Source organism: Arvicanthis niloticus, chromosome 15 (genome assembly GCF_011762505.2).
Source record: "Arvicanthis niloticus isolate mArvNil1 chromosome 15, mArvNil1.pat.X, whole genome shotgun sequence".
Taxonomy (NCBI): Eukaryota; Metazoa; Chordata; class Mammalia; order Rodentia; family Muridae; genus Arvicanthis; species Arvicanthis niloticus.
Genome location: NC_047672.1, coordinates 4351639 through 4375440, shown reverse-complemented (window position 1 = coordinate 4375440; position 23802 = coordinate 4351639). Strand labels below are relative to the sequence as shown.

The 23802-nt window shown below is 41.0% G+C and overlaps 1 protein-coding gene across 6 annotated transcripts in view; it reads right to left on the bottom strand.

Annotated features, from left to right (window-relative positions):
* The window catches only part of Rbm33 (RNA binding motif protein 33), a 95897-nt gene that overhangs the window by 32640 nt on the left and 39455 nt on the right, over nt 1–23802 (bottom strand). For all 6 annotated transcript variants that reach the window (XM_034518885.2, XM_076913285.1, XM_076913283.1 and 3 more), the window contains 3 exons: nt 18987–19195; nt 15570–15855; nt 9023–9081 (listed from right to left, as the gene is read on the bottom strand). In XM_034518885.2, coding sequence (XP_034374776.1) covers nt 9023–9081; nt 15570–15855; nt 18987–19195 — 554 coding nt within the window. The remainder of the gene's footprint in view (nt 1–9022; nt 9082–15569; nt 15856–18986; nt 19196–23802) is intronic.

Here is a 23802-nt window from a genome sequence, read left to right as displayed (position 1 = left end):
CTATACAAATCTCCTTCATTTTCATGAAATGCAAGACAAGACCCTCTGCAGCTGGCCTTTCTGTTCAAGCTCAGAAAGATTCAATCTCAGCAAGCTCCAGTTTCTTTTCACTCTGACTTCCTCACACAGACCTCATAACTGAGTATAATTAAGCCCAGCATTCTTGTCTGTTTTTATTACTGGGCTCACAGAAGTAGAACATGTATTGGTTCTGTGAAATGATCAATAGGATGAGTCATATGGCACACAGGCCTTTTCATAATCCTCCCCTTGCCCCACCACCACCCCACCCTCCACCTCTCCAGACAGTTACTTTTGAATCCTCCAAGGAGATAAGGTCAGTGGAACTGGAAAAGAAGGCTGTTTTCCACACTGTGAGGAGTGAAGTTTTGCTGAGTTTTGCTGTCATGGAGAGACCAGGGTATCACTCTCCCCTTAACCCTTCATCATTGCCCCAATTAGTGGTCAGAGCCAAGAGGACTCCAGGGAGACCAATGCATAGTTTCCAGTAAGAACTTCAAGCACTGGGTGGTGGCGGGGACACACATATAATCCCAGCACTTGGGAGGAAGAGGCAGACAGATCTCTGTGAGTTTGAGGCAACCCAGTCTACAGAGCAAGGTCTAGGACGGCCAGAGTTATTTACACTGTGAGACCCTGTCTGGAAAAACAAAAACCCCCAACAACTTCAAGATATGGCAGACTAAGTACACTGCTTCTCTGAATAGCTGTAGCCCAACCCCAACTGTCATTCCTCTTTAGGTGCTACACACCTGTTCTGTCAGACAGGTCTCTCAACTCACCAAGCAGGTCAGACCTCACCAAAGCTGGGATTACAAGCATGCATCATTACATCCAGATTTGTTATGTGTGCTTGGTATTGAACTCAGGTCTTCATCTTTTGCATGGCAAGCATTCTGCCAACCGAGCTATCCTCGTGACCCCAGGTATATCACTTCTTGGGTCTCTATATGCTATCAGAGTCCACAGAAGAATACAAATCTTTATAACTTCCAAAGACACCCTTTTATATTAAATTGAAAATTTAATGGGATCTCAACTCTTGCCATTCTGGATTCTTAATACTGTTAAGTTTTTTTTCCCTAGTACCCATATGCTGTTTAAATACATATTCACAAGCATTACAATATATAGGGTATGAATTCTATGGTTCATTAGAACATAAAAGCTTAAGACTCATGGAAATTCTTAAGCAGAGCATTATTCTCACTTCCAGATGAATCTTTAAGGGCCCAGCTGAGAATGGATGCTCACAATAATAGTAACTGCAGCACTTGCTCCAGGGTATAGAGCAGAACCCAGAGCTGACTAGCAGCTGCCTCAGCCCTGTCATCCTCCCCAGTCACTTCCCAGCTGTAGCCCAGAGCAGCTGACTTATTGTCTGGGCCCAGGTTTACTAACCTGTAAAATGGGAATAACAACAGTAACTAAAAGTCACAGGACAGAAAAGTACTCTGCACAGTACCCAACAAACAACCTAACTCTATCAAACATGTCATTACCATTCTTGCATGATGTATTTGCAGATGGTCATCTAGACTGTGAAATAAAGCATAGGACTTCTGATAATTTCCACATTTCCTTGTCATGTAAGAAACAAAGGAGTTGAAAACCTAAAACCCCTCAGTATCTCCAGTCTGTTCTCACTTCTCTCTGCCTCTAACTGAAGGCCTGTAAGGCATAATGCCATAAATATCGTAGACACTATTATGTCTTCCTTACTTGGCACAAAACCTGGCAAACAGGCTGTCATGAGTTGTTATATTTAGTAAATAAATAACTTCCCACATTTAATAGCAAGCTATATAACAAGCCTCACATTCTAAACTTGGAAGTACTGCAGTACACTAAAATACTGGCTTCCACAAACCACACTGGTATTTATAGGATGACATAAGGCAGGAGGAGAAAAGGAGGGAAGAAGAGAGAAGAGGGGAGGGAGGGAGGGAGGGAGGGAGGGAGGTTAGTTGGTTGGTTGGTTTGGGGTCTTAGCTTAAATGTATCTGAAACTCACAAAGTGCACAGATGCCAAGGTCTGAAGTGACCATAGGTTTTAGCACTCTTGGATTCTCTGGCTTTGTAACATTACTAGAGAAGGAGAGATAAACATGGATTCTGTCTCCCCTATTCTTTTTATTCTTTTTAAAATAAAAAGCAATCGCTTTTTATTTTAAAAAGAGTTAACATTATTTGGACAGTCTGCTATCTACTTCTAAGACTGTCAACTTCCATTGCTGCTATAGACTGAACTGAGAATTCAAACACCTGTAAGATACATAAAGTCCAGCTCTAATCATTCACCCCACACAAATCAACAAGTACTTTCTGGTGTTAAATCCAAGTATAAAATGAGGTCAATAAACTAGAAATATCCTCATTACGGCAGAAATTTTTCCAAGAAGAAGAAGACAGCAGGAGGAAGACTGCTCCATACTGCAATAACCCATCTATGCAACAACATCTATGTAAGTAATTTCCTGAATTTGTCCAAGTGCTAGCCACTGTGAATGGCAGTTAATGGAGAAGTAGGAAGAAGAAAAGAATCCTATTGTTATCAAAAGAACATGGGTACTAATAAAATATTAAGACATTCCAGTGCCATTTGTTTTATACCAACCTAAGCCCCACTGCCCCAATAGTTGTTAGAGGTCCTCAAGTGTTTCTGTCATGCTCTGAGAACTAGCAAGGCTCTGGCATGGAGCCTTCCCTGACGGTCTTGCAGCTAGGAAAGCATACATGGAATCTCTAATCTAGAAAGCTAAAACCTCCCATAAATTATCCTCATTCTAGGCCTGGCGGTGGTGGTGCATGCCTTTAATCCCAGCACTTGGGAGGCAGAGACAGGTGGATTTCTGAGTTCGAGGCCAGCCTGGTCTACAGAGTGAGTTCCAGGACAGCCAGAGCTACACAGAGAAACCCTGTCTCAAAAAAACCAAAAAAAAAAAAAAAAATCCTCATTCTTTTCCCAGATGCCTACAAATGTGGAGAGCACATCATCAGGGCCAGAGGCAAGGAGTCAATATATATGAAACTTGAAAAACAAACCATGTAGGTAAGAACATTTTTGTAGTTCCACCTGTGAGGTCACCAATTCTGGGTACTCATAAAATGGGCACTCTGATGCCATCTAGGTATCAAAACCACATCTGCAGATGTTTCAAATGCCACCCAGACCCATATTCACTGCTTTTCTGAAGTCTACCTAAGACAAGGAGGGAGAAACCTTACATAAATATGCTGACTTGTGCTCAGGGCTCTGCCTTAAGTAGGGGTAAGGGTATGGGGCTCAGGACTCTTCGCTGGAACCACATCTCAGCCTGACTTCATATCCTTTCTTTCTTGATTCTCTCTGCCTAGCCAGGTTATGCTTCTGCTACCCTCAGATTCAGCTCCAGTTACCATCACTCCAGCCCAGGAGCTCAGAAGGCCACAACTACAATGCTATCTAATTCCTTTAATCCTAGGGTGCTCCAGCTAGCAAGCACCATCTAGCAAGCCTTACTCTGGAATGCAGGCACTCAGGTAGCAACTGAGCAGGTAAGTAATATAGGTCCCCAAAACACAGAACTACTATCAACCCAACATGTTCTCCCTTTCTCAATCCTCCCCTCTTACGAAGATCATTGAGATCTGGTGTATGACCCTTGAACACACCCTGGCCCACACAAGTCATACAGACAATATTGTACTTAGAAAGATACAATGAGCCATTATTCCTTAATAGGAAGAAACTCAGGGTGAAGAGTTCCACCATGGATGAATGGAAGCCACACCTGAGATTCTTCCATCTACTTAGTTCAATGCTTAAGCCACAGAAGACTTTACCATATCACTCCTCCAGTGACTCCTACCACTGCATGGGTATAAAGCTTAAAGAATGACTAATTCCAAATGCTGAATTCTTTTTTACAACTGTGTTGTCATGGAAAGAAAAGACTAGTTTAATCCATTCAAACTGTTTTGCTTCTTTAATATCTCTTGAAAAATCCAAGATAAGAGATTATATCCCCTCATAATTCCTGTACAGATTGTTCTTTTACTTTTTTTGCATCTCTTCTTAATTACATGACATTATCTATATTAACCCTATTCAGAAAGAACTGATAACTTCAGTTACAAAAAAACATAGATGGAAATTTTGCATAAATCGCTAAGCACAAACTTAATCGTATAAAGACGAGAATAAAAAGGCTTCAACTGTTATTATGCCACTTATCAGCTTCTCTAAAAGGGTCAGTTGATATGTTTTAATAAGACTAATTAAATACCTTAACAATGTCATTGAAATTTCCTGAATCTTTCAATAAATTACAACCTTCCTGTTTAACATGTTTCATTTATTAATCTCACTTAAAATGCAAAGAACACTTTAAGAAATTAACTGGCACTTAAGAACACCTCTCAGTTAATTCTGATTAAATGGGTTAAAAGCAAAGAATAAAGACCACCAGTGACCCCTGACATAATTAAAATTACAGCCTTCTATCACAATGTGTTAATCCTATTATCTGAGCATTCTCTATAGATTTTTTTTTCCTTTCAGGTCCTGCCTTGTTTAAATACACTAATTTTCCTAAAAAGTATTTTTATATTTATAGATACAAGTTATAAACTCCAAAGAAGAAGTTTTAGTTTCATGCTCAGAAACACTGAGTGAACTCACTCAAGGCACTGTTGTTGGTTCAAGCAATAAACTGGAATGGTGACCGTAAGCTAAAAACCACTCTGTTGTATAAAATACTGCTCTTGTAACCTTCCAAGAGATCTTACATTCTGTCACAAAGTGAAGCAATGCACTTGTGTATGCAAACCTGCCACCACTGTGCCTGTTAACTAACAGGCCTTTCTTGCAAACCTTCCCAATGACTGTTAGAGTCTTATAGAATTAGTTCTGAGACTTTTTTTTTTTTTTTTTAAAGAAAACAGAAGCAATTAAAAAGCAAAGCCATAGCCAGGCGATGGTTGCACAAGACTTTAATCCCAGCAATCAGAAGGCATGTTCCAAGGTCTACAGAGCAAGTTCCAAGACAGCCAAGGCTATACAGAGAGATCTTGTCTCTAAACAACCAAGTGTAGTTATATGGTCTAATTATATAGAGAAAAAGCATATAGCCTGTAAATTCCCAACTGTGAACACATTTCCCACATGACCCACTGACAACCTAGGGATGAGCACTTGTTTCCAGCAACACTGTAGTGAACAAACAAATGGCAGTACTGGAACACTACACAGCAACAACCAAGGACAAGTTACCAGCAGGTACAACAAGGCCAGACCCCAGACACATGCAACAGTCCATTTAGAACACAAGATGCTCAGAGAATGGAAAGGCCAACACAGACCATGTCCCAGTGACTGATCCTGCCTCAAAATAAGTAAAGTGCACAGATCCTGAGGAATAATCCCTAAGACCTAGACATGTGTGCATGCACTCTTTCAAATATAACAAAACAAAATAACTGGTGTGCTCTTTGTAGAATACAACTCCCTCCAAGAGATTTTCTTAGTTTAGAGAGCAATTCTTATCATTGATGGCTACATTACTAAACTGTTAACACTGGTTAACAGTGTTTAACAGTTTGCATAAATTGTAGCATTAGTGGTGGGCTACATTACTCTGTCATCTAGGGACAGAAAAGGAGCTCAGTGGGTAAAGGCTCTTGTTGCCAAGCCTGAGCACCTGAGAACCCAGATGGTAGAAGAAGAGAACCAACTCTCAAAAGCTGTCCTCTGAGCTCCATATGAATGCCCAGGCATGAATGGGTGTGCACATACAGTCTGTACATGCGACGATTCTGACTGTTGTATAAGAAATCTGTATGAAACAATTTCAGTGGCCAATTTGTGGCCTCTGGGTTGTCAGTGTGGCCTTTAACCCAGCCCCACCTCCAGCGCTGTGCATAGGGAATGCTGACATAACAGAGCCAAGTTACTGAAACTGATAAGTCACCTCTACCTTTAATGGCTCTTTCCACTGTGTTTAGCTGCTTGTGTTACTGCTGCAGATGGCCATTCATTGATATGATTAAATTTGATGGTATGATAATGTATGGTAATCATGATTAATCAGAAACCCAGAAGCAAGTGGAGGATGCTGGGTATTATGTCACCTGCATTTTAAACTGCATTCTCTGAATGCAAGCCTGACAATATCTGACAGCTGGAGGGATCCCCTACCACATTCTCCTGCTACTCCTCAAAGATCTGATAAGAGAAACTGTCCATCATCCCTTCCCTATCTTAAGTGCTAATAATTATAAGGCATTGCAGCCATGTTGTAAAACTGTAAGCACTCAAAAGCAAGGCTTCCTTCCTAGAGAGCATAAGACTTGATTCTCATCAGTGAGGTTGTAATCAGAAAAGAAATGGGATTTGCTGCAGCAGTCTCTCAGACGTGATTTGCATGAAATAGCACTCAGGAACCATCCAGCAAGCCCCAATTACCAGCACCTGATACCACATACCATAGCCTGGCCCAGAGCTCTGCTGCATTAGATTCATTTGTCAGCTTAAGCCAAACAATAAAGACACTGCTAAAGATTAATTCCAACTTAAAACTATAAACATTCTCATCCTTGATTTAAATAAAGAGCAACAAAAACTTATTCAACACCGGTATGGAGAAAAGAAAAAGTGGACACATAGTCCCACTCTTAAGCAAGAAACTACTCTCAATTAATACCTTCTGGGAAAGGGAAAATCAACTTTTTCTCTAATGGGAATGTAACTGAGTATTATCAACCACACTCCAGGGTAGACCCCGTGCGTACATGTTACTATTTTGGGAGGGGGTGTGTTAGCGGGGTTTTATTGGTGTGTGTGTGGGGGGTGTTACTGGGCTTCTGTTTGACATTTGGTTTTATTGTTTTGTGGAGGGACAGAGAGAGGGAAGACTGCACATGGGAGCATGAAATTGTATGAATAGGAAGGTGGGGAGGATCTGGGGAAGGGGAAAATATATGCAGAAAATTTCAACTCAAAAAAAAAAAAAGAGAGAGAGAAAATTTCTACAGCCTGTCTCTATGTTACTGGGTATCAGAAACATCACTAGTCTAATACAACATTACAAAGTCACAGGACTGAGACAGCTTTAATAACCTATGTCAGGAAGCTTTTTTATTCAGTGATTCTCAACCTTCCTTATGCTATGACCCTTTAACTTTGGTGACCCTCCAGCCAGAAATTTTCTTATTACTTCATAACTATAAATTCGCTACTATTATGAATTGTCTAACAATCTTAGCTCACACCCCCTTGAAGGGGTCAAATAATATCCCCAAAGGAGTGGAAACCCACTGTTGTCTGAGAACAACTGCTTTAAATGGAAATTTATATATAAAACAGCGACGGAACTGAAAATGGAAACGATCTTGACAAAACTCCAAAGTCACATTTATTACAATAATTGACATTTTAGCATTACTGTGAGCAAACAATGTCTTTTCTAGGACAAACAACTAAAAAATATACATGAAGAAAAGAACTAACTCACAACTTTCCATGGTGATGACATACAAAGGAGGAACTGTCTCTATTCAGTGAAACAAACAAGATTTGTAACATGAAAACAGTAACACATGAACTGAAAGTAGAACTTAGAAAAAAAGACAGGACCTGGCTATAAGATAAACTAGTGCCTCCTATTATAAAAACAAGACATACATGTGCTCTGAACTGATACTGGCAAGCTCTCGATGTGCAGTGAGTGCAGAGATTGGTGCTAACAGGCAGGGAGCCAGAAAGAACACCCCATGAGCCCTGCCTGCCTTAGACACTACTAGCTCCTGTGGACATCCCTCATTTAAATAACAGGTGCACTTCACATTCAGAAGACTTTAACACTGACTCAAGAAAAATGTGAAACATAGCCATTCTCTGATCAATATCAACTGAGATATATTTGCAAGAAATTTCTAAGTGTGGTCTGAAAATACAAAATAACCATTTCATTAAATTAAAAAAAGAAATCCACTGCATAGATCTAATTTTTAGCCTGAAGTTTAAATCACAAAGTACTGAGGCTTACATGGGTGGAAAAGGTTGGAAACCACATCCATGCATGAAGACTAACATGACCCAAAGACAATGACCAAGGAGCCTCCAGAGCAGCTCCTTCCAAAACAGAGAACTTACAACAGGATTTCCTTAGAGCATTTCTCACCTTGACATTTAAATCTTTTGACCTAAAAGATGATATTCAATTATCAAATACTCACTGTTTGTCTTACAACAACAGTCTACATTTTGGTTTTAAGAGTGAAAATCTATAATGCCAAGTAATCACATGAAGGTGTTTGTTGTTAGGCTATCTCTATTAATTTAATGGTGGCAAGATGGAGGCAAGGTGGAAATAATCTGGGCTCATTCCCCAGCACCACTAAACCACAAGCACATACTCAAAATCACTTTCTTTTTTCCATACAAACAGCATTGGCATTTCATTGACTGGGCTAATTTCCCCAGGGCACTTAAAAAGAACATGTATTCAGGGCATTTATAAACCAAGAATTCAAAGAAAGTAAAATGCATATACTTAATACTGAGCTATTTTCTTCTAGTTACAGATAAATGACAACAAGCATATGAGTGTGTGCTTTGTTTCAGACTTAAAATTTTCACTTAAGAACAGGAGACCTGTAGCTCAGGAATACTCTCAGCTCTTTAATAACCAAGCACTTCATTCTTATTTCCTAGAATTTAACACAAAGACTCATATATGTCATGTTCCCCATAAGATGTACCCTCAATACAGAACCATGACAAAATCAGAATTCATATTCTTTAAGATGAAAGGCATTCCTCTGATAGTCCTGACTCAGCAATTTTACAGCTACAGAATTAATTCTGCTCTCAAACAGCCAGTGACCTTAACGTTTTAAAAAACACTTTTCACCAGAGACTGCAGTGTCCACACTGTTTCTGGCCAGGCAAGCAAAATACCAGTACCTTTCAGTTACCACACACTTCCCCCTGCCAGAGAGAAGAACAGCTGCTACTCACTGGAAATCTTTGGGGTCCCACGGCAGGCCTTGGCTGGCTTGGAACTGGCAGCAAGGGCACTGTAAGTAAGAAAATACATTTCAATCACTTGGAATCAGACCAGGTGGCAGAAGATAACACATGAGCTCTTGAACAAAGTATACATTACATACACTGTGCACACAGTAACATTCAGTTTAGACTTCACCTATAAACACTTAGTACTTAAGGGAGAAGGTAGGGAGGAATTTTGGCCCCCAAATAAAACAGTACCAATATGAAGCTTAAGCTCTAACAGAGAATTACTATTTAGAATTCAAATATTTTTACAACAAAAGATCATTTTCTTATGAAATAAAAGATCTAGTTTCAGTAGGATATGACATCGTCTCACCATATGCAATCCAAAAATTAAGCCCAGAGGAGTGAGCCTGCCCATGCCTACACTTCCTGGTAGTGCTCATTATAGCAACCTTAGCAAGAATAATCAAAGGTGTGATACAGCACAACTTTAAGACAACTCTGGGAAATGAGACAGAAAGACACAAAAATGTACCTGAAGAAATCAACCCAAATCACTTTTATATAGTGACAAATCAAACTGTTTCACTTTCTACAGTTACAAAATGAATCCCATACATTAAACTAAATTGTGGTTAGTATAGTTAACATCACGCTTTTATAGGCTCACTGTAAACTGAGCCTGTGGGCAACAACCCTATTTTGATCAAAAGCAAATCTAGCAGAAATCCAAACCTCCCTTTAAGTCTATTCCACCTTAAAACTTCCTGTGAGAAGACTCAGAGCAAACAGGAATCTAAAGGAAAAGAGAAAGAAAAGAGAAAAGAGCAGGCTATGACGCAGAGAAAGGAAAGAAAGAAGAGTATTCTCTCAGAAGATTATGATGAAGGTGTAGAAAAGAAGGTGCATTTAACAACAGATGGACAGCACTTTTAAATCAAGTACCAAATATAAAACACCCAGCTAGCTTCTCTACCAAACCATTTATAGAAACTAAACAATTCCAACACAGCACAGTATGAATTAGGAAATAAGAGCTGATTCTAATGAATGGGTTAACAGAACCTCAGGGGAGTTGGCAATACTGACAATGTCTCCGCCCTCTTTGTTCCAGAAAAATAAACCATGTACAGAGTTTACAGGAGCACAACAGAACATGGGAACAGGTGTGATCTGGCCCAATCCAGAGAGCAGTAGTAGATCAAGACCCAACCCCTCACCATGCACCTCATGGAGCAGAAGGGAACTTAAAATGTTTGATGTTTCCACCAGTCTAGTTAAGCACTGATCCTGAAACTCTGGTATTTACTACGTATTTAGACTCTTAGCAGCCTGTGTATCTAATAGAAGACATTTTCAGTTTATTACGGTTGTAAGGATAGATATCTGGAGAATAATTTAAGCATCTATCAAACAGGTTTAATTATATTACAATGAAGCAGTCTTTCACCCTCAAAAAGAAAACAGACATAATTTTTAGAATACATGCAAGGCCTGAGGACTCTGTCTCAGTGGAAAGCATGTACCTAGCATGCACCTAGCATAAGGGAGACTCTGAGTTTCAGCACCAACACCACATATATACACATATGTCAACATACTCATACATTTACTCAGTAAATTAATTTTCAGGGGGATGTAGAAATAATTCAGTGATTAAGAGTATATACTCTCTCTTGAAGGGACTCAAGTTCATAGCTCCATGCTGGACAGCTAACTACTACATACAATTCCAACTCAAGGGATCCAACACCAGGTGGCCTCCATGGACATCTACATACACATGCACCTACCTACATCAACAACCTTTTATTCTAGCACCCAAGCAGCAGAAGCAGGCAGATCTCTGTGAATTTCAGGTTAGCCTAGTCTACATAGTTAGCTCCAAGACTACATACTAAGACCCTGGATGGATGGATGGATGGATGGATGGATGGATGGATGGATGGATGGATGAATAGAATGTAATAGAACACATTCAGCCTCTCCCAAGAATTGGAGCTTCAAATTAAGCTTATTAACAAAGTACTAAATGAACAAACACTACTAGGACCTCACATGAAACCAATAAGAATAAGGTTTTCCTCTTTCTGGCATCAGGTACATGAAAGGCAAGAAACAAGTAGTATCAAAGACCAAGAGCTTCAAACACTGGGCATTTACTGAGTCACTCAAGTTCCAGGATGCAAGACCTGACTGAATTTAGTACTTTCCCAGTCTGATACTTCTAGCAAATAACACCACTTGGCCTATAGAACATTCCGGGCCTATTTTACAGCTTCACTATGTTGTGCTTCCAACACTATTATTTCTGTTAGGCTGAAGAAAATCTATGCATCTTACAGCCACCAGTTTCCCACTGAAATTTACAAGGAAATACCTAATTAACTGATGCTGGTGTAGGACAACCTTGGTGAAGTTCAATCTGGGGGAACAAAAAGAGACTTATGTTGGGGGCTAGAGGGATGTCTTAGAGATGATTAGATCCCAAGGACCTGCAGAAATGTCACATGGCTATATAACCCAGCTGCAATCCCAGCACTGGGAAGACAAAGATGGAGAATGCCTAGAATACGCAAGCAATTTGACTAGCACAGGCAAGGGACCCTATGTTTCCTCTCTCAACCAGTGAAATCTCTCTACCTCTGGAGCTCATCATCAAAACTCTTAACTCTCTCCCTTTCTCAGAAGTCCCAAAATGTCAAGGATTCCCCCCACTCTTCCCGAAGGTGGGTTCCTTACCAATCCCACTGCTATTCCAAACTCAGACCCAAGCCTCCTACTACCTAGAGCTTGAAGTACCTCATGCTACCTCCTCTACTTTGCAGAATCAGTTCCTGAGTCATTGCCATCATCTTCAGAATCCTCTGTTCCAGTCCTGCTGCCACCTCTGGAAGAAGGTGCCTGCCTTCCTGTCCATGCAGCTGTCAACACTCCATCATCTCTCTCCCTCCAGGAGCAATTTCAATAATGTTCTCCCTGTCTGCTATCTTCACAGGACCCATCAATTTCAGGCCCGGCTTATCCACTGCTCTGCAAACATAGCTGTCTATGCTAAACCCACAATAGGAGGTAAGCATAGCCAGTGACGTGACATAGCATCAGGCCAGCTCTCAGGTCCAATTGTTTTCTCCAAATCGAGGACTCACTCCTGGCCTGCTCCAGAACACAGCTTCAAGGCCTCTCCGCACACTTTACCACATACTCTAGTCTACCACTTGCTCACTAGAAAAACTGAGGCCATCACAAGAACTTATCCAAGATTCTGCCTCCTACCACCATACATGTACATTCTGCACTTACACAACTGCCCCAGATCCCATGTCTGTAAGTTCCCCATTCCTACTCCTAGTCCTCAGGGTTCTGCCAAGATAAGCTTTGCTTCTTACCTAGAACAGTGATTTTTCACTCCTGTGCATCCCTGTAAGTATGGGATGTGACTCAACCTGTTTTAATCTTTTTCAAGCCTACGCACCCCCTCACCATCCCCCCTCCCCAAAAACCTACTGACAACAACTCTGTTTTAGAGAACACTATGGAAAGAAAGCCTGTCAATACACAACAGGACCTTTCCATTCTAGGCCCAATTTAGTCAGGCTCCTTCCTACCACTTTCACTTTACAATTCACCAGTAGAAATGAGGCCTTCCTTCAGCCCAGGGCAACCAACAGCCTATCCAGCAGTCACTTGCTTCCTCAGCTTCCCAGCCCGACCCCCAGAGGCCCTGCCAGATTCTCTTACTCTCCCACTCACAACTCCAGCACCCCAGGTTTCTACACCTCTACCTCTGCTAATGCTCTAGGACAGTGGGTCTCAACCTTCTTACTGCTGATGATCCTTCAATACAGCTCATGTTTTGGGTGACCCCAACCAGAAAATTACTTTTGTTGGTTCTTCATAACTGTTATGAATTGTAATGTAAATATCTATGTTTTCTAATGGTCTTAGGTGATCCCTGTGAATGGGTCCTTTGACAACCCCCAAAGGGTTGCGACCCACAAGCAGAAAACCACTGCTGTAGACCTATTCACCAGCAATGCCCAACTTGAACTGCTAGCCCAGATCATTCGGACTTGCTCACTAGTTAAACCAGTCACCTACATCCTCCAAGATACTCAACCTCCCTTCCTTCCCTATTCATCCACTCTACCTGCAGACATGCAGCCTCTCATTGCCTCTGCTGCACAATCCTCACTCCTGGCTTTTGTAGTCATCTACTAGCTAGACACACACGTCTCCCCAAGTACACTTCCTGGTCCATCCACTAAGCTATTACCTTTTACTACATCACAGACGGTTCAAGAAATAGTTTGTTGTTACTGAGTAGAACTGAGGCAAAAATGACACTTTTGATTCTCAGTTAGCTCATGAGACACCCACCTATCAAGACCTTTCACCTTTCCAATTTACCCCAAATGCTAAATGACTATTAAGCAGCTGCATTGAGCTCTAATGGTACCCTACTTCAACAACTGCTCTGCTGTCACTGTGACTTCTGATCTTGCTCTTTCTTTCTTGCACTACAATGTGCATTAGCTAGTGGCTCCTGGGCCAAACAAGCTGTTGATGTTTCCAGTTGTCTCCACAGTAGCCCACTTTTAACTCAGGTAAGAGAATCACTACAAGTTGTTTGGTCTAACATCATTTACACAATATAAGGATTAAACAGTAAGATGTCATTAGCAAAAAATAACAGAGCATTAAAATGATACATAAATAGAAATGCATTCTATTACCAAATGACCAGTTTCAGCTATGTAAGAACAAAAATTCCTTTTTGCCCCAGATTAATATACCACAACCTAGGCAACTCCTCCCAGGAAAAACTAAAGTCCTTACATTGGCCCACACAGGGGGAGGGGGGGCCCTGCATCACTTCTCTCCTTTTGCTAACCATAAGGTGTTTGTCTCTCTTAATTACTTCAAACCCAAGACTTGTGCTCACTATCAACATTCCCTCTTACTTGTGTACCTCTCCAAGACTTGTGACCATCTTCAATGATTCATTCTGATTGTTCCTAGAACTAACAACCAACTCAATGAACCCCCAGATAACTGTATGCATTCCTGTATCTTTAATTTTTTTCAACACCTGTTTTTAATGATGGTTCTTAAATGCTTTAACCTCCCTTTTAGCCCACTATCTACCAGAGGTAGTGGAAACAAAAGAATATGGGGAAAGTAGACTCATTTAGAAATGGTTCTTTGGAGCAAGTCTCATCTGTGATGTCTGGAAATGGGTAATTCAGTTCACAGGTCAGCAGTGACAGCTCAATCTACTCACAACACCTCATGGAAAGATCAGCAGTCTAGTTCAGTAGTCAGGTCAGCAGCAGCGGTGGTATGATCAAGCAGGAAGAGCCAGGCCTCAATCTCAGCACAAGTCAGCAGAAAAAAGCCAGAGAGACACCACGAAAAGTTCTCACTTGTGCCTCTCACTCAGCACAGTGAAGATCAGCAAAGAAACAAGAGCAACAAGCAGTGTACAGCTAGCTCTATCAGCAAGCCTAGCTCAGCCTCCATCACTATCTGTAGCATCCTATTTATACCCTCCAAACATTTTCACGTGTCCACCATGGTCTTGCCTCAGCATGTGTCTTGCCTTAGCATGTACGTCTGTCTCAGTTGACATCACTCTGCCAATCAGTCCAAGTCCATGGAAGCACATCACCAGAAGTTTTTTGGCCTGCTTCTCTCTATGTAGTCCCAACCAATGCAATGTAAGGCAGACCAATACATGCATGCCATTAGCAAAGAATCTTTCATCACGTGTCCTCTCACGTGCTTGATTTAGCAGAACATCCTCTCTCTTGTGTCTACTTCAGCAAAATGTTCCTTCAAGAATCTGCCTTAGTCTTTCACCTGTGTCCACTTCAGGAAAACACTCCTTCACTTGTGTGCCCCAACAAAACACCATCCAACACAACTGACTCTCCAAAGAACTCGCAAGTTTCACTTCACACTCCCAACACTGTTCTACTGTCCCTCTTCATCTGCATTTAATATGCCACACTAGGCCTATTACCGACCTTGGGTACTGACAATCTGCCTCTGCCCATGAAGAAGCAAGAACACGAACAGAACTCTGGTCTGCTCTGCTCTCCAACAAAGCCAAGTTGCCCAGAACAAGTGGAACAGAAAGAGAAGCAAGTGTTTCAAGAAGCTACACATAACAGCTGCCAGCTCCAACACCTCTTCTGTTATACAATAAAGGAAAGCTAGCCTGGTTCTTCCCTGCCAGGTAACAAACTAAAGAGGCACACCATGTATGACCTAAGAAGAACAGTTGTGACTTCCAACATTTTTGCCATGAGACATGAAATAAGCATTCAGAGACTTAAACAACTACCTTCAGGTTGTACTGAAATTGGCACAGTTATATTCCATTCAGTCACAAAGTAAGACATAGACATTTTGAAGAAAGGAGCTTCTTCAAAGTTACACTACAAGCTACACTGTGTCTGTGACTCCTCACAGACCTGAACATGAATCTAGCTGCTACTGGGGTGGCTTTGTGAATGAACACATACCAGAAAAGAACACGTACCTTGAACAGGGGTTACCACTGTCCCCTTGAAGTGTGGGTTGATGTGGATGTTCTTGGGCTGCTGAGGAGTTACTGGGGGAGGGGTCAGCATCATCCTTGGAGTCTCAATCTGGGGGGGCATGTGCACTCCCTGAGGTGGGGAGGGGTGATGCGGGTGCTGTAAGGGGAGTAGAGGCTGCAACTGCTGCTGCTGAAACAGACTTCTGATTGGCTGCTGCTGAGGTGGTGGTGGTGGTGGAGGAGGAGGCTGTGGCTGTGGAGGAGGAATTAATCTTGGAGAGTGAGCCTGAAAACCACCAAAAGAGAAAAATTTACAGAAATCAACATTTAGAATACAAAAGTAATGCTGATGTGCTAAAAACTTACACCAGTTAACTTCTTAGAAATAAGCTTACAATAAAAACTTGTACACAAACTTTGTACAAAGGATGTGCAATAAACTCACAAGATGTCCCACAACCCAGCCAGTCCATGGCAAAGAGAGAAGAGATGACAGCCCACACAGCATGAATTGTGAAGAAGTAAAATTCTGCCCAGGAAACAAACTGCCCATAATGAGTGAAGATACCTATAGCCTCTAAGCATAGCTCTGCCTCTCCTCAAGGGGATAAAAGGCAGACAGAAACAATCACTAGAAACTTGCCATTAAGAAAGGGTCAGGGTTACATAGAGCTGTTCCTAGAAAATACTCTGAGAAAGTACTATCTGGGCCAAGACTCCACTGGAGAAAACAGATACACCATAGAGAGAATGATAGACTATGAATGGAGGAAAACAGGCAAAAGGACTTCCTGTTTAGTGGGGTGGGGCATAGACCAAGTATAGTGAGAGGGTCAATAAACAAACAAACAGAAGTACAACTTGAAGTAGCCAAAAAACCTAAAGTAGCCCTGCAATCCCCTACAGCCCCATGTCTCAAGTCCCCATTGAAAGGTTGTACAGGAAGCAGCAAGTCTAGTCCTGACAGGGCCAGAAAGTGAGTTGGAGTCAGACAATCTGATTCCACGAGTTTTGCTTTTAATCACTAATCAAATCAACTCTACTGCTAATTAGCAGTCAAAACACTTGTAATTCAGCTGTCTAATTAGTCCTTTTCTCTGGGATGATGCCCAATTATAGAGGGTCTCTGCATTCCAAGTGAAAGATACAACATGCATGGTGAGGAAGCCCCAATGATGTCCTTTCTAGGAAAGTGACTGACTGTTCATAGTGTGAAATGGACGAGATGAAAACAGGCCTGTGACAGGCCATGGCAAAAGGCAAATAGAAGAACAGCCACAGTCTGACGAAAGACTTCAGAGGAACGATAAGATTAAAATTAAATTGTATAGGGCCTTGGCTGGCTGTCTTTCCCAAGAAAGGACTTCTCCAAAGATTCAGAAACCAATAAAGCTAGGATCCAGGGCACGCTGTTCATTACTTTTATGCACACAAGTGTGAACTGGAAAAGACTGCATGTTGTTTGAGCTTACTGAGAGAGGCTGGCACTGAAACTGTCCTCCCCAATTCAGATACTAGTATGTTTGTCTGGGGGTGAAATGCCCCCCCCCCCCCAACTTTCTGACAAGGAGAGAAGAGAACAACACACTGCCCAAGAATTAAAAAAAAAAAAAAAATTCATTGTCATTGAGAATAGCTAAGTTATGTCATCGATTAATGGCTAATACTACGAATAACAAGCTGTTTAATAGTAGATCTTACTACTGTTTATCTCATGATAGAAAAATACCTAAAATACCTACAGTGTGAAAGAGAAAGCTGTTTCTTCAGCCATGGATGTTCATTAATGAAGAAAAAGCTAAACTAAAAATACCTCAACATCCGTGAATGGTTTCTGCTGGACACTGTAAGCCCCTGATTTAATAATGTTACCCTCCTACTGTCAATACTCATTAACCCGGAGGGCCTCAGCTGAGCAGAAAATTCTGCACTGGCCTGGACTCCATCAGATACTCTAGCTGGATGCTTTAGAGGGGCTTTCCCACCCACAGTTGATTTCTCCTGAAAGGAGAGCACAAACCCTGAGAGAGACCAGGAGAAACACAAGTATTGCAAACATTCCTACCAAAGACATGGTAACATGACGTGACGGAGATGTTAGCTGCATAGTCCAATCTTCACACAGCATGTAAGTGTGAGAGGTAGGAGGGAAAGAAAGCAAAGCACCCCAAAAGAGAAAGGAAGTCATGTGACACCTCAGACCCTGAGCACTCAAGATGAGAGTTCACTAAGAGTGCAGGCTAGGACTTCAAGAAGAACAGAACCCAGAGAACCCAGATCAAGAAACAAGACCCAAGACCATTCCTCCGGCAATGTGGAGGCGAACAGGCAAGGGGACAGATCTGTTTTTCATGAGGAGTAAGTAAACAGGATCAAGCACTTCTGTGGCTTGGAAAGGGACACCATGGGCAACCTCACTGACATGATAGCCCCAAAAGGAAAGACAAGACTGCAGCCAAGTGCATGGCTGTCAGAGGGTTTGGTGGCTATACAACCCACCAGGTGACCAGTCACACCAGCATCTAAAGACACTGCTACCCTGTCAAGGTTACCTTTGCTTTTTGACTAGCTGTTAAAGGTTATCTCCCACCTGCTCTCTATTTTCCTTCTCACTGGTGAATAGGCACTCATGTTGATAAAAAACTAGTCTGGGGCATAACTTGTTAACCTTGATGGAGAACCAAACAATTGCAATGCATTGATGTCACCAAACTTTCAAGTGCTATCACCCACCTTTCCCTCTTCCCTTGGGGTACATTAAAACTGGATTCTCACGCAAGGCCAACAACCACCCTTTCTACTTCATCACATCACCAATGGTTGATATCGGAAACATTGTTAACAGAAGCCAAGTGCAGGCTGCAAGCCTTAGAGGAGTATGTGGTATACACCAGGTGCGTATCTTACATTATGCTTCTTTCTAACATTGACTTCTAAACGAGAAAGCCATGAAGCTTTCTAGCTTGCAAAAGGACAAAATACCATGACTCCTATCTTCTGAGACCTCCCAGAAGAAATTCATCCAAGTTTAACTGCATAATTCAGTCTCAAGTTATGAACGTTTTAAAAAGATTTAATAATTAAGAAAAACTGCTGACCCATGTCCTAAATCCTGTGTTACCATCAGCATATCTATACAGCATACTTGAGAAGGACTCACTGATGATATAAGGAAGAAAAGCAGGCCTCAGTTGTTCAACAGAAGTGTTGAGATGGATTTTTAACTACCCAATAATGAAAGGACCCAATCCTCAGACTACAAATAAAATCTTACCACAGACCAAAGTCGAGAAGTTTCTGGCATATCTCCTACTGTTCAGTGTCACTTCAGAGAAGGTCAGTGTGAACTGTGTAAACCACAGGACACATTTTCACTGTTCTAAAACTGTCAGTACTGCATCATAACACCATAATTACCACAACAGGCGGCTGTGTAGGAAGCAGGGCAGGCCTGTGCTCCTTCATCCTCCCTCTCTCGCTGTTGTCTCGCCTCTGGTCTCCCATTCCACGGCACATCAGAGAGCCTCCTCGCCTTCCTCCCCGCCGGGAACCGTAGCGCCCCTGCTTATGCTGTCGCTCTCTCTCTTCAAACTCAAGCAATGCAGCTTTGGCTTCTGCTGAAAGCTCTATGTAAAAAGATGTGCAGGTGTTAAGTACAGCCACACTACACACATCTACAGAGAGAGTACCAATCTCTAATACAAGTATCATCTATCAATCTTAAATGTTTTCATTTTCACAGTGTAGATTTAGTAAAAAAAGGAAGCCAGTATTCACAGACATTACAGCAGAGGAGAGGAGAAAACTGCTCCAGTGAGGCCAGTAAGAGAATGCTACTAGCTGGGCACAGTGGTGCACGCCTTTAGTCCCAGCACTCAGGAGACAGAGGCAGGTGAATCTACATGAATCTGAGGTCAGTTTGATCTACAAAGTGAGTTCCAGGACAGCCAGGACTATACAGAGAAACCCTGTTTCAAAAACCAAAAACAAACAACAACAAAAACAAACAAACCCAAGAAAATGCTACTAATATGCAATGATACAGAATCAGGAGGAAACAAACACACAAACAAACCCCAAAAAATCCCGAGTTTTCTGACATAAATCAAGGTCAGTACTGACTTCCTTCTGAAGTCAAATTATTAAGGATAACTCCTAAATGGGACAGTCATTAACTGCATTTTGCTTTAAACTTTTACATTCATTAGCATATATGTCATGCTGTAAAAAGACATTGTGTGTCCATGCAGCCAGTTACAGACACCTTGTCAAATTCAAAGAAAGCCATGCAGAAAAAAAAAAAACAAAAAAAAGCTGGCTACTTAAAGCACTGCAGGAGCTTCATGCAAAATCTACTTATGTTCCTATATTTCACAGTGCAATGAACACAGCACAGACCCTACAAGTCTTCCAACCGTACATTATCATAAGTGTCTAAGGAGCCCTTTCATCCACACAGGGCCCCTTCATGTTACAGTAGTGTCTAAAAAGTACAATTTACTAGTGACAGTAATACTACCACATAGTAGTACATCCTCTATTAGTAAACGTGTATTTTCTCAAAATATCACTAAACATTAGCGTAAGCCTTCCTTCTCCACTGAGAGCAGTAAGTATCACTGGAGTCTACTTTGACACATCAGACTAAAAATCTCTAAGCTATGATTCATTTTCTTGGAAATATTGATATGGAATCCCCTCTCATTCAAATGAATATAAACCCTTGGAAAGAAAACATAATAATCTTTTAACCAGGATAGATTTTTATTTTAATCTTGACTACATTATTGCTTCACATACACATTTTATGCAGTGAATCAGCAATTATTTTTCTAGTGGTTCTGAGTGTCAAGATTAATTTTACTATCCTCAGTAATAAAATGGTTTCAAATGACATCTTTAATCAGCAAGAAAAAATGCTCTCCTCCAATTGAGACAAGCTGTCACAAAAGGTCACCAAAATATGACAGGATAGAAATTACATTTGTAACTTCAACTGAAATGTTAATTTCCCCATCAGTGTTTCCTGAACTATGTCCAACTCCTAAAGGGATCTCATAAAGCAACTACAATCATACTACACTATTTCTAGCAACAACATATTTGCATCCAAATAAGAGAAAGCATTTAGAAATGAATATATGCTTATGGCATACAGTTTGGCAAAATAAAAATGGCAAACTTCAAAAAATAACTAAACCCCCAAAGTTTTAAAACAAGAACCATAGTATAAAAAAGTAAGTATGTGGCTACTACTAGCATTAACAACTGCCCACTGTCACTGGATGAAAGGGTTCTTCCCACAGGTCTTTAGTCTCCAATGAAAGTAGCCAGGATATCAGTTCAACAGACTAGATGTAAGGGTTGTCAAGCAGTTAAGACAAAGTAGTAACAAGTAATTTAATATGTTGTATGTGCCAGTGAGATTGAATACAAAATTCAGAGACTGACTAACTAGGAAGCTTAGCTTTAAAAAACACTTTCCCTCACAGCCATGCTGCTTTCCAAACCACTCCAAGTCCAACTCTGCTTCCTGGGGCAAGAGAAGCCATTGCTCTTCACTTGTGGGCTGAGTCTAGAGAAAAACAGGTCCAAGTATCCTTATGTAGAGGATGCCCTGGCATTTTCATATACAATAAACCAATCCTTTACACACACAGTCTAGCTCAACTGGGCTCTATCAGAGAATTACCACCTACGCCTGTGGCTTCCTCTGCACAAAATGATTTACGTTCTGAATTCACAGTTGGATGTCGTCCTTGGGGAAATAGAGAAAAGCATCACTTAAATGTATTTCTGTAAGGTTTAACTTGTGGAAAAAATCCTGACTGTTAAAAGGGCTAACCAATTAAATACAGATACCTTATCCCCAAATCTGACTCTTAAGTAAATATCCCAATCAACGAGATTTTGCTCTTTAACAGCGGAGAGGGTCATGTGTACGATATAGCACCCTTCACACTTGAGACAACACCATGTGTCTCAAGGTAATTAAACTCCATCATTCTAGATCTCAAAAAGATCACTTCACACACAAGCTTTCAGACTCAGAAATGAGAAGTCACAGCACCAACTGACTCTCAAGATTAACCAAAGCTATCACTAAAGGAGTAAGTTGTTATCTGTGGGCTGTAGAGTTGGCTCATGAGTTAAGTACACTGGTTGTTTTTCCAGGGGACCCAAGTTCAATGGCCAGCACCTACACAGCCATTAATTAACACCCTTAATTCCAGTTTCAGAGGATCCAGGTCCCCTTTCTGAGCTCCACACACATGATAAACACACATTTACTTCAGGCAAACACTCAAAACATACAAAATAAAATAAAAATAATTTTCATAAGTTTTTATTTGTAAACAAAATGACAAAAAAGAAAACAAAAAAATCAAATATTCACAAACTATGCATCACTAGAGATCATAGGGACTCTATAAAAGAAACACTTTCATCTCAGTATACAAGTAGGAAAACTGCTTTACAATCCAATAAACTTCATCTTGGGACTAGGGACACAAAAGGAAGCCTACAAGTAACACTCATGTAAACTTCCAGCTCTCAAAGGCTGTGGCACCGTCTTCCTCACTGAGCCTTCTATATGTCCATTGTCTGGGAAGGTACAAGTCCTATTAGGAAGCTCCTTCTCTCAGGAAACCAATCTTCTGAGGAGTGGTAACATCCTTACATTAAGAATGACCCAACATTGAAAGAAGTTACTAGTAAACTTTCAAAACATTATGCTTCCTTAAATTAGAACTCTAAATAAAGAAAAAAGAACTTTTAACATTTTTCTTTTGTTCAATTACCTAGCCAAATTACCACATTCTACGAAAATGCACTTAGTCCTTTTTAGAGAAAAAATACATTATCAAATTGTTTTCCCTTATAGGACTTCTCCTAAGGACTCTAAGCCCTCTCCTCCCCAGTTCCAGGGATGTGACCTGTTCATAACAAAACACCTCCCCCCAGCCTTTGTTTCTGGAGAAGACTGGTTATAGCTATTAGGTACCTTGAAAAGAAAACAGATTTGACAGCTTACAGAAAAAATAAAAGTATAAGTAACACTGAAAAGAAGGGAAGGAAGCAAAAGTCCTAAAAAAAAAAAAAAAAGAATGAACTAAACTGAAATATGAATACAAGTAAGTGGAACATTCCAGAACAGCCATGCTCACATCCTCAGAAAGAGATATAATAAATTTTAATAAGTGTGATGAGTTGAATTTGTGTTAGTGGATGAGAGCAGCTTAGTGTTCACCTGGAGAATCTGTATATGCCCCTCAAAGATGCATGCTGCTTGCTCCTCTTCAGTAGTAAAAACAAGTATGCTGTGGTTTGAATTTTAGAACAGCCCTTATAGTTTAGGGAGTGGGGGAACCCCAAGTGAATGAAGACCTGAGGGAATGTGTATTTTGAAATGCACACCATCATTTTGAGAACTCCAAGGACAACTGACCCATGGGAAATTGGCATGAATCATTACACCCTATGGACCAGGCTCAAGAGGAATGGAAAAGCTTTCCTTGGAGTCGGGAGTCCAATTATGAACAACTGGTCAGTGTGGACAAAGACTAGCAGCTTCTTCCTCCTCTCAGATGTTTGTAACCCAGGACTGCTCTCTTATACAGACTAGCTAGGCTCCCAGTTTCACTATGTTTGTCTATCTTTTCTTCATTTCCTCACTGTTCTTAGCCAGGGTGCCAAGCCTGAAGCCTTGAATGCCAAGGTACATAGGTTCATATATTGGAATGTCCCAGATGGTGGAACTATTTGGGAAGGATTAGTAGGTGTGGCCTTGTTGGAAAAGATATGTCACTCTGGGCAGGATTTCTGACCATTCACACCATTCCCAGTGTCTGTGTTGCTCTCTCTCTGCCCCTCCCCACCCCCACCCCCCGACTTGTGGATCAAGTAACAATTCCTGCTACTATACCTTTGCTATGCCATAATAAACTCAAAGCCTCTGAAACTATAAGCCTAATAATACATTTTTTATAAGTTCCTTTGGGGCATGGCATTTGGTCATAGCAATAGAAAAATAACTAATGCAAACCATGGTTTTAAAACAATAAAGGTTAGCTAGAGAGATGGTTCAGCAGTTAAGAGCACTGGCTGTTCTTCCAGAGGGTTCAGTTCCCAGCACCCACATGGCAGCTCATGACTGTTTATAATTCCAATTCCAGGGGATCTGACACCCTCACAGACACACCAATGTAATATAAAATTTTTAAAAAATTAA